At 39.1% G+C, this 14284-nt stretch overlaps 1 protein-coding gene across 1 annotated transcript in view; it reads left to right on the plus strand.

Annotated features, from left to right (window-relative positions):
• Brf (Brf RNA polymerase III subunit) overlaps positions 1–14284 on the plus strand; it is a 47230-nt gene that overhangs the window by 25908 nt on the left and 7038 nt on the right. Inside the window, exons 5-7 of the mRNA XM_089738496.1 lie at positions 9256–9405; positions 13254–13480; positions 13730–13868. Of these exons, the coding sequence (XP_089594622.1) occupies positions 9256–9405; positions 13254–13480; positions 13730–13868 (516 nt within the window). The remainder of the gene's footprint in view (positions 1–9255; positions 9406–13253; positions 13481–13729; positions 13869–14284) is intronic.

Here is a 14284-nt window from a genome sequence, read left to right on the forward strand (position 1 = left end):
TTAAAATCGTTATTTCGAGATGTATGTATTTAAAACATTGGATAAAAATACGTTGGATAAAAAAATGAGGATGTTAAGTTAATAATCCTGATTATTTTCGTTTAGGAAAAAAAACACGAACATTTGTTGAGTAGAATACTACTAATATATTGAAATATAAAGAATGTAGGGTTATATTTTCATGCTCAATTTCCTAACGTCCTAAAGTTGTTGAACCATTCAAACCTATACTTTGGATAGTCTGATACACACCCCTCTTATTAGAATTTCAAAATTGTCTTCGTTTGGAGAATGTACCTGATAGTTATATAGTACCTACGTTTAGATATAGTACGTTTTTACTCACACACTTTTCTTATTTGTAATTGAACTGAGAAACCCACATACAGAAAGTGATCAGTGGCCGTCACAAAGCTAGCTTAAAAATAGCTAATAAATTTGCATGTATGATAATTCTTTGAATAGCAGAGTTGCTTGAATGGGTTAGCGTGTTTTAAGGTAAAGGTCAGTTGTGTTCGAAGGTGATCTAGAATCGAATCACAGGTTGAATCACAAGTCTCATACAATGCACATCTAATACGTGAAAGCAGTTGTCTAATTAGTGGTGTAAGGAAATTTAAATCATATGTCGGAATAAATAAATTTTGAAGAGAGATCCGAAGACTGGGCTCGGTGGTGTAAATTGGGAGAGGCTTCTGTCCAGTAGCTGAAAATTGGAACGGGCAAAACAGCTATGATTGAGACTTCGACATCTTGGACTCGTGAGGTCTTAAATCCAGAAAGTAAGTAAATTCAATCTAAAATAAAATATGGGAAGGAAATTGGGAAGTAGGTAAATCCAATCCAAAATAAAATTTGTCACTTTTGCCAGCAATACAAAATGGACACCTTTTAAAAAATCAGCATCTAGAGTTAATTACCTAAGGGGACGAGGCCGCGAGGCACGCTACACTTATTTGCCTACATATTTCTAGGAACTTTCAGGGGTTATCAGGGGCTAGCTTCATCGAATCTGTAGGCGAGCTCACGGGGCTCTCAGTCTGGGAGAATCTGCTAACATCTACCCTTTGAAAGAGCAGTGTTCGCTCTATACCACGCAATATACCACCGGATCGGAATCGGGATCCAATGAGATCTGGGGAGAAAGTCAGTGGGCTGTCTCTGTGGGTTAATTGGCACGACAAATTCTTCGTCGCATTCGACGGGTTCGCCGGGAACGGTGTGCAGTGCTCGGAATGCCTAAAAGAACCGATATTAGATCGTTCCGATCGGAAATGTCGTGCTTAAAACTACGGCGACTGTTTACCGTTTGGTCGTTTAGATGGAGTATGTAGGTTCCGGTGGTCAAGATAAAAAAGGGTTATCGTGTCGCGCTGCTTTTTTGAAGAAGCTGTTTTCAGATACTTACGGATTGAATCTAGTTCTAGGTCGTCATGAAGATCTACATTCCTCACGTACCGCGGTGCTCCGACGCTTGTCCTGCAAAAACGGGATTAAATAACTTGCACATAAGTGTGTACATCAGTCTCTGGTTCTCATAGTACCGGGAATCCTAGGTGATCGTTTGTGATTTGTCCCGGATTATGTAATTATTCTTTGATCGTAGAAGTAATCGGTGAACATGTTTAGGTACCTTTTTTTTTTTTTTTTTTTCGGGTAGAGGGCCGAACCTCCTACGAGGTCCCCGCGCAAAAGGGGCGCGCGGGGTATGTGAGACTCAACGATCTGCATGGTGTTGTGAGCAGACCGCGGGCCCAAGGATTTTAGGACCCACCCACTAAACGACTCCCCTGCACTCTTACACCCGACGTCCGATCCCGTCCGAGGTCAGAACTCGGATGAGGTAGGGGGGCTACCGCGGTCAACACTACAACCAGACGGCGCGGCTCACCCCAAGGACGCCCAGCCAACGGAGCCTTCGAGGCGAATCGAAGGCTCTGAAACGTCGGCCGTCTCGGTACGGCAGCCCGTCGGGCCGCCCAGACGGTGCCGCTGGTGTCCCGGAATACCCCGCTGGACCAGAACCAGCCTGCCGGGTCGGGACGCGATACACCGTCGACCGGTCGCTCTATTCACTCCACGGCAGTGCGCTAGAGTGCTGGTAGCGCGCCGCGCGGCCTCACCCCCTCAGGTCGCCCCTTGACCTTCACCGGGGGGAGGCCGCTACCTACAGGGGCCGGGACGTACGGGCGTATTCCCGCCTCCGGCCCCCGGCTCGACGGCGACGGATCGGTGCGGAAAGGGAAGAGCTCTCCCTCTCTCGCTCCGCCGCCTCCTTCTGCGAGATGGTGGACTCGCAGAAGTCGAGCATCGCCTTCCAGGACGCGTCACTGCCGAGCATCGTAGCCACGACGCGCGGCAGCGAGAGGTCCTCACCTATGACCGCGACGAGGGCGGCGCGTTGCTCGTCGAATCCAGAGCAACGCGCCAATGTATGTTCCGCTGTGTATTCCTCGTCGCGGTCCGCGCAGTGGTGGCACTGCGCCGTCGGTTCTTATTCTTTGATCGTAGAAGTAATCGGTGAACATGTTTAGGTACCTGCCAACGGGATTTGAAAAGCGGCATAGTTCTTTCGCTTGGTAGGAGTATACTTAGCGTCTTATACTATATGCCCCAATGACTGCGTCATACTTCAATCCACCCTATAATATTTAATTTATATTTTAAATTAATTATTTTATATAAATCGACCTGTGAATGCGTTACACACACTAACATTAAACAGTAAAACATTACCAAATGATTGTATTGTACATATTATAATGAAAATTTTGAAACATGGCCTTGTCTGAAATACATACCTACTGGAAATACCAAACATAAACAACCCGCTCCGCTGATAATGGACTATTGTAAATATTTACGCTCTTTCGTAATTCGTGTATTTCACACTTTTTTTTTCAACACAATGGCGCGTTAAGGTTACCTTTATCAGATACAACTGCACAACCTATTTAATTATTATTTTTTGCTTCCCATGACTTTCTTGGTCAGTCAAAATACAGAATTTCATTTATACGTTCATAATTCTAATATGATTCATCTGTACATGAGCCTGTCATTGATCTGGAAGGTTTCGATTTATTGAATTGGATCAGGTGAACGAGACTGCAGGTCCTAGGATATTTTTAGAATTACAGAAGTTTCATAGAATGACATAAGAAGATTTTTGTCGAATACTGCCTAGACCAGAATACCACTTAGTAATCATCATTATCCTGCCCTTCTCCCAGTCACCTGGGATCGGCGCAACATGTTTTTTCCTTCCATACTCTTCTATCATATACCATTTCTTCGCTCACTCCCCTTTTACTCATATCGTCTTTCCCACAATCCATCCATTTCTTCTTAGGTCTACCTCTTCCTCTATATCCTTCCACATTCATAGTTAACACTCTTTTACCATCCTCATTTTCATTTCGTCTCATCACATGTCCATACCATCCCAAACGCGCACTCCTCAGCTTCTATGTCACAGGTGCCACTTTCAGACTTCCTCTAACATATTCATTCCGTATTCTATCCATTCTCGTTACTCCACAAGGGGAAGAGGAATGTGTGAGTCACATGGTGCCCGTGACCTGCCGCCATTTTATCCATCCTACGTCAATTCTGTGCCTCACAGTACGATCCAGTTCACCGTCGCTTTGGATATACCACTTAGTAATATTCTTACTTAATGTCAACAAACATTAATTTCGCCACTCAAGGGCTAGAGACACCCGCATTATAATATATTTTTGTTCACCCGATTGATTTCATAACTTTGTATCCACCTTTACGAGATATTGGCCCTTAAGTGAAAGTTTTAGTATAGTTGTCATAGCACAATACAGATTACATAGTGTTTGGAAAACGTTCCAGAAGGGTTTTATGTTTTTATCATTATATCTTGGTAAACTTACTACTTTCCCGATGTTAAGTGATCACACTTAGGTATTAGAAAGGAATGCTACCTTAAAAAATTCGATCGAAATCTCAATTATTGCATTATATAAAAGCTGTCCTACTTATCAAACCCTAATTGAGGACTGCTTCAGCGCAGATACAGGCAGAATGGTGATACCTACCCCCTACCCCGCATCTATCCTGTTCGAACTTACCATATGCTTTGCCACCCGTGATCTAAGAATTTAACGGTTTAAATTTTGGTGTGATGTATTCTACGTGAAAGTCGTTCGAGATGTACGCTCTTCGTGCCGATTGCTTAACGCACGTTTTCGATACATGCGTATTTAATTGACAAACACAATGCCGCATAAAGTTCAACTGAAGACTGTGATCTTCACCTACTTTGAAAAGAAAGGTACGGATACGACGTAACGACCCAAAAGGCGGTCAAATAAAAAAAAAAACGCCTTTTCGCAATAAATGTAACGGCAGAATACAAGTCGTTTGATTTTTATATTATACTTAAATCAAATCGTTGTTTCGTTTAAGGTTTAGAGAAGGAGTGACCAATGCTAATATATATTTTTTTAATTATGCCTAAAATACATTTAATCAATAAATAAAACATTACACACACTATAATGTATTTGACGCACACACGCATTCATACTATTTATTTATTGTCAAACCTTTGTTGACGTCTGTGGTCAAATTGAGAATAGATTAAATATTGTTTGTCTTTATTAATATTTTTCTATAGTGTAGTCTTGGCGAAATTTGTGATTATAGAAATATAATAGTCTATGAAAATAGAATCATAATAGTGTACAAACTTACAATTTCAATGAAATTTGTCGAATTTCGACTATAATTCATTGAACGACTACTGCGGGACCACTAGTGCGAGTTTTAATGTCATTTATGTAAATGGCTACACTTTGTGTTTCTTTGTATGTTATTATGCGCCGTGTTTTTAAACGGTTCCTAAATAAAATAAGAGATTCTCAATTCGACTGCATTTCATTTATGTACGTTTTTAACTGAAAAGATTTGACTTTGATCATAATTTTTATTTGAAAGCTGACCTTTCTCGTGTGGTCTCATTGAAATTTTATTAAAATCTGATCGGTGATTTTTTTTAGTTATCCTTTAGAATGCCAATTTAATTAACTTCGAGTATATTGATGATATTCACATTTTATTTAAATGAAGTCGATTTTCTTCTTTGTTAATTTTTGTTTTACATTATTGTGTACGGATGACCGAGCTCACGGCCATCTAGTGTTGTGAGTACCGGAGTCACATATAGATATGACCGAATACTGCAACCCACCTTAAGACACGATATCGAGGTCTCGTATGTTTTTTTTTTTTTTCTAACAAAGCTCATAGCCTTGAGATGCCATTTCAGTGTAACCCTAACATGTAGATTTTTAACCTTGATCCTTTGATGATTGAATCCCAAATTTTGATGGAATTATTTTACGATTGTGACTTAAGATTAATTAGAGCATATATTATACTGTCTAACTTACACTTTTTTGAAAGTATTGATTCTTTCTCAAATTAGGAATTATATTAGACACTCTTTTTTTTCTTACTTATGCTGATAGCCTTGAGAGGCTATATCAGCGTTACCTTGGGGTGTAGGTGAGCTCTTGGGGCTCAAACCTGACGACTTTGCTAACACTAACTCTAGCAAGAGCAGTGCTTCGCAGAATCTACCACCGGATCGGGAACGCGACCCACTGAGAAGGTCCGGTGAGAAACTCAGTGGGCTGTGTCTGTGGGTTAATTTACTCGCCTAGCCCTTTATCGCAAGCGACGGATTCGAGGAGAACGATATAACGAATGTAATGTTAAACGGGGATCCCTTCGACACGAATCGCGTGGTTGGTTCGCGGCCTAAATAGGCAGATTGGTGGTATTTTACAGATATTACATAATTTTTTAAATGTGAACAAGAGCCAGTGATCCCGATAAAATGCAATACTATTAAACACTTAATTGACTCGTGCGAATTGCGGTCTCGATGAAAGATAGGCCTATTCATCTGCTGTCTCTGCAAAGGTCCACGATATACGAATATAAAAAAAAAACTGCAAGCGCTTATCTACTTAGGGAACGAATACTATTTTCTGTTCATGTTGCAGTAGTATTATATTCTTGTATTGGCTTCAGATACAATTTTAAAATTCGTCTTAGTGTGAAATCTTTGCAAGGACCGAATAATAAGCGAACTATCTCAACCCACGAGATAAGACATACGAACTAGCCTTGTCTGATAATGTGGGAAGCGCTAGGATACCTAATCCTCTCGTGCTACTTCTGTTTGGGGATTAATTATATTACGTCGTATAATATATATAATTGTGACACTTTATTATTATTGAATGCGAAAATATTGATCAAGGCAAATTAAACCGAATAATGAATAGGAAATTTGAATGACCTCGTGAACGCAGTCAAGTGTTCAATACAAAATGAATACCGTATCGAATATGTAACTAATGTTTTAAAGATAAAATGTAAATAAAAATACTTAATAATTTAGTATTGCTGTTGGTTCGTGTGTTTCTCTGCGTATTTGTTTGTAGTATCTTCCAGTTTATTTTCTCTATGAAACAGTCAAGAAGGTTAATACAAAGAGACTTCAACTACATGAAGGGTGATGATGCCCAAAGCCGTCACCCGCAATGTTTTTTTTTTATTGCTTAGATGGGTGGACGAGCTCACAGCCCACCTGGTGCTAAGTGGTTACTGGAGCCCATAGACATCTACGACGTAAATGCGCCACCCACCTTGAGATATCAGTTCTAAGGTCTCAATGTAGTTACAACGGCTGCTCCGCCCTTCAAACCGAATCGCATTACTGCTTCACGGCTGAAATAGGTGGGGTAGTGGTACCTACCCGCGCGAACTCACAAGAGGTCCTACCACCAGTAAAAGTGTCTATATCAATATATATGTGTCTATATCAAAGTGTCTGTATAATTTTTAATAAATGTTATTGTAAAAAGAACAAGGTTGGATGTATTTTTTAGATCACTGGTTTGCACAAGTGTTCGTCAAAAGATCGTTAACCGTTCACAATCACTGACATCTAAAGATTGAGATTCGTTTTATCTATTATATTTTTTTCGATTATTGCAAAGCAAAATCACACGGCACGCCGCCTGTTGATGAGAGCTCGATAATATTAGTTATTAATAAACGAGTAAGAGATACTGGTGGTAGGTCCTCTTGTGAGTCCGGGTGAATAGGTACCACCACCCCGCCTATTTCTGCCGTGAAGCAGTAATGTGTTTCAGTTTGAAGGGTGGGCGGCCGTTGTAACTATACTTGAGACCTTAATCTAAAGGTGGGTGGCCCATTTACGTTGTAGATGTCTATGGGTTCCAGTAACCACTTAACACCAGGTGGGCTGTGAGCTCGTCTACCCATCTAAGCAATAAGAAAATAAAGAAAAAATGATCTAAATGTGTTTATTTTCATCTGTAAGTCGTTATAAAACTACGAAAAATTACGTTCTGTTGTAAATAAAGATTTTATTTTTTATAATAACCTGTTCTTACTCTGTAAACAGAGACATATTTATACGAACACCATTTCCTCGTTACATGTTTAGAATTAACGTAGACTGTCAACGTGTCCAGAATCAAGATGACCGATAATTAGCTGGACAACAAAGGCATTGCTTTTTTTTTAAAAGTCAAAAACCTTAGAGACTGGACAAAGTTTACTGATTTTAGAAAACTAGATGCATATTTTGTTTGACATTTAGTAGACTGTTATGTTTAATTGTTTTAATGTTATCGATTTAGAATAGGCTTGGATTTCTGTACATTGTTCTCCATAATGCCAGCAAACTGTTTACGCGTGTAGCATAGAGAAGTCTTCGACATTGTGTACATAGAATTTCTTAAAACGCGTAATCGCCATGCTATGTTTAAAAAAATGCTATAAATATCGTTTTATGTTTCCGGTTTTGAACAAGTGTTCCGTCTTAAGTTGCCCACAGGAACAATATGTTTAGCCCACTGAGTTTCTCGCCGGATCTTCTCAGTGGGTCGCGTTTCCGATCCGGTGGTAGATTCTGCGAAGCACTGCTCTTGCTAGGGCCAGTGTTAGCTTCACTCCGGCTTGATCCCCGTGAGCTCACCTACTAGTTAAGGTTACGCTGAAATAGCCTCTCAAGGCTATCAGCTTAGGTAGGAGAAAAAAAACTTGTATGTTCGTTGCTGTACATTGTTCGTATGAAATCTTCTTTTTTGAAATGGTTAACTAATGCACAGTGAAGCTTATTAGTGCCTAAAGTTGCTTTCAGACCACGCTATACCATAATGCCATATAGTATAGCAGCGTATACTTAGCCAATAATATATAGTACAGTAGAGTGTGAACGTGTCCATAACAATCAATGGTGCCCGATATTGTTGTGGTATGAGCTATATATTATATTATAGCGGAGTCTGAAAGCAACTTACTATACTTGAGACCTTAGAACTTGTATCTCAAGGTGGGTGGCGCATTTACTTTGTGGATGTCTATGGGCTCCAGTAACCACTTAACACCAGGTGGGCTGTTAGCTCGTCCACCCATCTAAGCAATAAAAAATAAACATAAAAAATAATTGTAAAAGTAGATAGTGATAGAGCACAATTTTTATCACAGTTTGAAATCTCCCAAACACTATAGCGGTTTGAGGATTTGGCGAGGCCTACGTCCGACAGTAGACAACTCTGTGCTCAAGATGAATGATAATGATGATAATGAAACACTATTTGATTTAAATGAAAAGTAATTATGAAATCTGGTTTTGACGTTAGTATAGCGGAAAATTTCACGATTCAATTATGACGTGATCTTGGTAGTATTTCGGAGTAACGGAAGTCCTTGCACACGTTCATATAAACAGCTTTAAACGTATTTTATTGCGTGTTATTTACTTTGTTTCTATAACAAAATCATTTATGCTTTCAACACTTAAAAAAATGAATTATAAGAAATATATGTATTGAATGAAATTTACCGCGTGTAATATTCAGGGGCTGTGAAATTCCATAGCTCCAAAATATACGTATATTGTACGAATCCTGACTCGATAATATTTCCAAATAGCTATCAGTACATAATTGGTTTCATTGTAAACCGATCCTAATAAAGGAGGAGGTTCTCAATTCGACTTCGTATTTTTTTTATGTATTTTACTACATAACTTCAAATTTCAACTCCATTGATGATATTCACATTTTGTTTTGTTAAAGTCTGTTTTTGTTAAAATTTTGTATTATGTAACCTCATTGGTAACGGTTACGTTTACTTCAGTAAACATTCTCATGTGAACTCAAAAATAAATTCCAGATCCGTGCTTGTACATACTTCGGTTCGCATCGCAGTTGAAATTCGAAGACAAACAACACGAGGTCAGCATGACTGCGCTCAGACTGGTTCAGCGAATGAAGAAGGACTCCATCCACTCGGGGAGAAGACCCTCCGGAATATGTGGAGCTGGTAAGCTTTGACATATCACCTAGCCTTTAATTTAAGTAAGCCTTTATTGCTGATACTAAACAATGATATTTACACATAGTAGCAAATTGTTTTAACTTAAATCTAATCTAATACATCGGGTTTCCCGCTTCAGTGATCAGCGTCTCCTATGATATATAGGCCTCTTCCAGCTGCTTCCATTCTTCTCTATTGTTAGCTTTTCTGGACCAGATTGTCCCTCCAATCATCTTTATATCATCTGTCCATCTTCTAGCTTGCCTACCTCTTTTTCTGTTTCCATCACGTGGCTGTCATTCTGTTATAATTTTAGTCCATTTCATTCTGCTTTCCCTTGTCATATGTCCTGTCCATCGTCATTTTAACTGTCTTATCTTCTTTAGTACATCTTCCACCTTTGTTGTACATCTAATGTCTGCTGCTCTTTTGCGGTCTTTTAGCGTCACGCCTAACATACTCCTTTCCATTCCCCTTTTGACACGATCTTAGTTTTAAAAGATTTTTTTGAGTCAATGCCCATGTTTGGCACCCATACGTAAGGCATGGCAAGATGCAAGAATTAAACCCTTTTTTTTGGCTGTCATAGGAAAGTGTTTGCTTTTAAATACCTCTTTAAGGGACCAATATCGTTTCCAAGCATAGGCCACTCTACTTTCTATTTCTATGTCTGTCCGGTTTCTAAAAGACAGTAATTGTCCTAAGTATGTATAGTTTTTAACATATTCAATATCTTCATTGTCTACTTTTATGAATATTTCTTCTCTGTTTGTCATTACTTTTGTTTTTGATCGATTTATAGTAAGGCCAACTACTCTGCTTGCCTCAGCTAGCTGTTGTAGCATCTGTTGAAGGGTCTTCGCGTTGTCAGTTATTAGGACTAAGTCATCAGCGAATCTTAAGTGGCTAAGTTGTCTACCGTTGATATTAATGTCAAAATTGTCCCACTCAAGATCTCTGAATATGCTTTCCAAGACTGCCGAAAAAAGTTTTGGCGATAGAGGATCTCCTTGCCTCGCACCTCTAGCTATTGGGAACTCTTCACCGGTTGATTCCAGTTTAATTTGCGCTGTGCTATTTGCGTATATATTTTTAACTACACGTATCTATTTTATTGGCACTCCCTGCTGGATTAGAGCTCTCCAACGCGAATCGTGTTCTATAGAATCAAATGCTTTACTATAGTCCACAAATGCGATGTACAAGGCTTTACCGTATTCTTGACATTTTTCTATTAGCTGTTTGATGACATGAATGTGATCAGTAGTTGAAAACCCCGCTCTGAAACCAGCTTGTTCTATAGGTTGTTGTTCGTCCATTATTCCTGTTATTCTGTTCAATAACAATTTGGAGAACACTTTATAAATATTCGACATAAGGCTTATAGGCCTGTAGTTTTCTATAATGTTCCTATCCCCTTTTTTGTGTAATAGTATAATTGTGTTCTTGGTCCATTGCGATGGTATACACTACATACACAAAACGGACATAACCTATAAATAATTTTAAGCCCACAAACAAAACATATTAATCATAGTTTTCACACACCGACTTCTCCTCATTATCAGAGGCTCAAGCATCAACATGATTACAGAATTACAGAAGACTCAAGAGTTCATAAACAAAACATATAAACGTCCTGGCGTAATAAAACACTTTTAGATACACAAAAAAGTATGGCTCTCAAATATATTAAGTGTATAATCTATGCGTATGGCCGCTTGCTGGGTCGCGGCCGCCGGCTCGTCTATCGGCATTCGACAATATCATATAGCTTGACAGTTGCGTTTGCGTGAAACGGAACACAGAAAAAATAATTATTTTAACTTAATGATAAAATCGTAATTCAATACGTTGTAAAATGTAATATAAGAATATAATATACCTAGTTATTTAACTGTACAAGATTTTGATATAATTTTTGTGATGATTGAGTCTAAAAACTCATGCATGAGTAATCTGTCTAAATAGAGAGAACGAAACGTCATGTCATGGCTTTAATACGGAAATGATGCGAACAATTGTTGATTTACTATTAATCTTAAAACCATAATTACGGTCCTGTACAAAACATTTATGTAGTGAAATTAATTGTAAAAAATTAGAAAACTATTTCGATGTTATTTTGATTTTGCAACATGCAACTTTGCTAGACGACTTCTGGTCATTCTCCTTTGGTGCATAACCGGCCTATCCATAGTTTCACCCATAGATAACAGATGGCTTTGTAAACATTATTTTTGCGCGTATTGTTTTTTTGCCTACTCAAATTCATGAAAACTTAAACCTCATTGCTGCACAATAACGCTTAGGCCACTTCTGCGCTGACGGCCTCAAATATAAAACCAGTTGACAAACAGTAGGTGAGAACGGTACTTTACAGTTAAAAGCCTTTGCTTGATTTGATCAGTGACGCGCTTCCAAGCTCTGTGGAATCGTTTTGTCGCTAATTATATTTTCTGAGCGTACCTGCGGAAATTTGTTTACAATACAAATAATCCATCAAGGCGGGACAGGCGGAAAGACGTAAACAAACACACTCACACACTCAAACACAAGGAAATTAAAACATATTGAATAGCGTTGCCACTACGACGATCGGTCTCATGTCTTCCGCTGTCTTTATTCGAAGGTCACGTTAAATTTGATATTCGAATTTATTGAATAAACTGTTTATAGCGGTATAGCGTTTTTGAGCGACTGTCTCTTAAAGGACTGCAATGTTTTTAGGGTTCATGTCTTTGCATGTACATATGTACTATTATTATACATATGTACATGTACAGTGGTGGTCATATAATTGGAAACACTGATAGATATGTTTTTTACAAACATTTGTACGTTAAAGTTATACTTTCTTTATTCATAAGAAGTGTGTCTATACAGTTCTATACTCAGTGTTTCTGTTCTATATCTGTATGTACATATAACTTTTAAATGCGTATACAGGTTTGTATGTATCGGTTATTGACACAATCTATATCTAATCGAAATACAAGCAAGGCAACAGTGTTTTTTTTGTTTTTTTTTTGTTTAATATTGAAATTATTAAGAATTTAAAAAGGTAGACATTACGAGCGTGCTTTGAAAAGCACTTATAATAATGTAGTCGTTTCTTATACTATAACAAATTAAGGATTATTTGCATTGTGCATATTTTCTGTGCTGTTTTTGATTACTTAGTAAACCGTCGACGTCGCCCAAAGTACGTCATTACGGATTCATTAGGCACCACAAGCACCGGTCACCGTTCTCGTCGAACCCGTCGCTTGCGACGAAGGGCTCGACGAGCGAATTAGCCCATAGACACAGCCCACTGAGTTTCTCGCCGGATCTTCTCAGTGGGTCGCGTTTCCGATCCGGTGATAGATTCTGCAAAGCACTGCTCTTGCTAGGGTCAGTGTTAGCAACTGTCCGGTTTGAGCCCCGTGAGCTCACCTACAAACGTTAGGGTGAAGCTGAAATAGCCTCTCAAGGCTATCAGCATAGGTAGGAGAAAAAAAAAAGATTACTAATGACAATTCAGTTCTTATGTCACGCGGAGCCCGTAAGTGTAGGCCAATACGTATGGGTACCAATAGCGAGATATTTCCTATCCATCGCCAAGCAATCATGCGTTCCGTTTTGGTGGGTAAACCAATAAGCAATAAAAATAAGAGGCACACACACTCGTTAAGTGTGGTTTCAGTAAGGTCTTTCACCTGATCAGTCCAGCGCATGGGGATTCGTCCACGAGATCTCTTACCATTGACGAGAAGAAGAGAGAACATCGAGAAACTTGTTGTTCAGGGTAGGCCCTAGTTTCTCGACAGACATGAATAATAGCGACATCAAATTGTAAATTTTTTTTACAGCATTACTCATAGCAGCTCGACTGCACGAATTCTCACGCACCCCGTCCGATATCGTCCGTATAGTCAAAGTTCACGAGTCAACACTCCGCAAACGCATGTTCGAATTCGGAGACACCCCATCCAGCGCCCTGACCCTCGAAGAGTTCATGACCGTCGACCTAGAGGAGGAACAGGACCCACCGGCGTTCAGGGCGGCGCGGAAACGTGATAAAGAGAGGCTGCAAAAGGTAAACAAGCTAATTTTCGTAGCTGTTCGAGAAGGTTCCATTGGTAGTTAAGAGGTTAATGGAAACCACGAGAATGATGCCATCCACTTTGAAACATGAAACCGCGCTTTCAATTTGTACAGGGGCTGTTCTACTGTTCAACCGGGAACGCATAACTGCTTTTCGACAGCAATAGATAGGGCGGTGGTGAATGGTTACCAGCTAGACCTAAGCTGGTTTGTCATCAAAATATAAACTATTCTTCTTCAGCTAATGGAAGAAGAGGACGGAGAGAAGGAACTGACGGAATTGCAGAAAGAAATAGAAGCTCAAATAGAAAAGGATATGTCAAGAAGACGAAAAGTCTGTTCCGCTTCGTATACTAGTTCACCGGGACCCGTCTCCCAGGGTATGTGAAAACTAATATTTTTGAACAAAGAAATATCCATATTAGCTAGAAATTAAATCTACATTATTAAATTTCCAAATGACATCAGCAACTGACCTGATACTTCCATGCTAAGTTTGAAAGGTTTTATTGCTCCGCCTTATTATTGGTTTAAGGTTTCTATAATTAGTAGGTACATGTTATTCATGTAGATAAAAACGGCATTGCTTGTTTCTATTCCTTGCATTGGCGCGTTGAGTTGAATCTTAACGTATAATGCTAATAACTATCCTTAGTAACTATTAACATTGTTAGTTTTTTCGCAGTCTGGTCTTATCGGCCCATATCCATACTAATACAAAAAAATCCAAAGCAACTGTTTTACGTTCAAACCACTGAACCGATTTTTACGAAATAGTATGGAAATAGTTTCAGCC

Source organism: Bombyx mandarina, chromosome 25 (assembly GCF_030267445.1).
Source record: "Bombyx mandarina strain Sakado chromosome 25, ASM3026744v2".
In the NCBI taxonomy this organism is placed as follows: domain Eukaryota; kingdom Metazoa; phylum Arthropoda; class Insecta; order Lepidoptera; family Bombycidae; genus Bombyx; species Bombyx mandarina.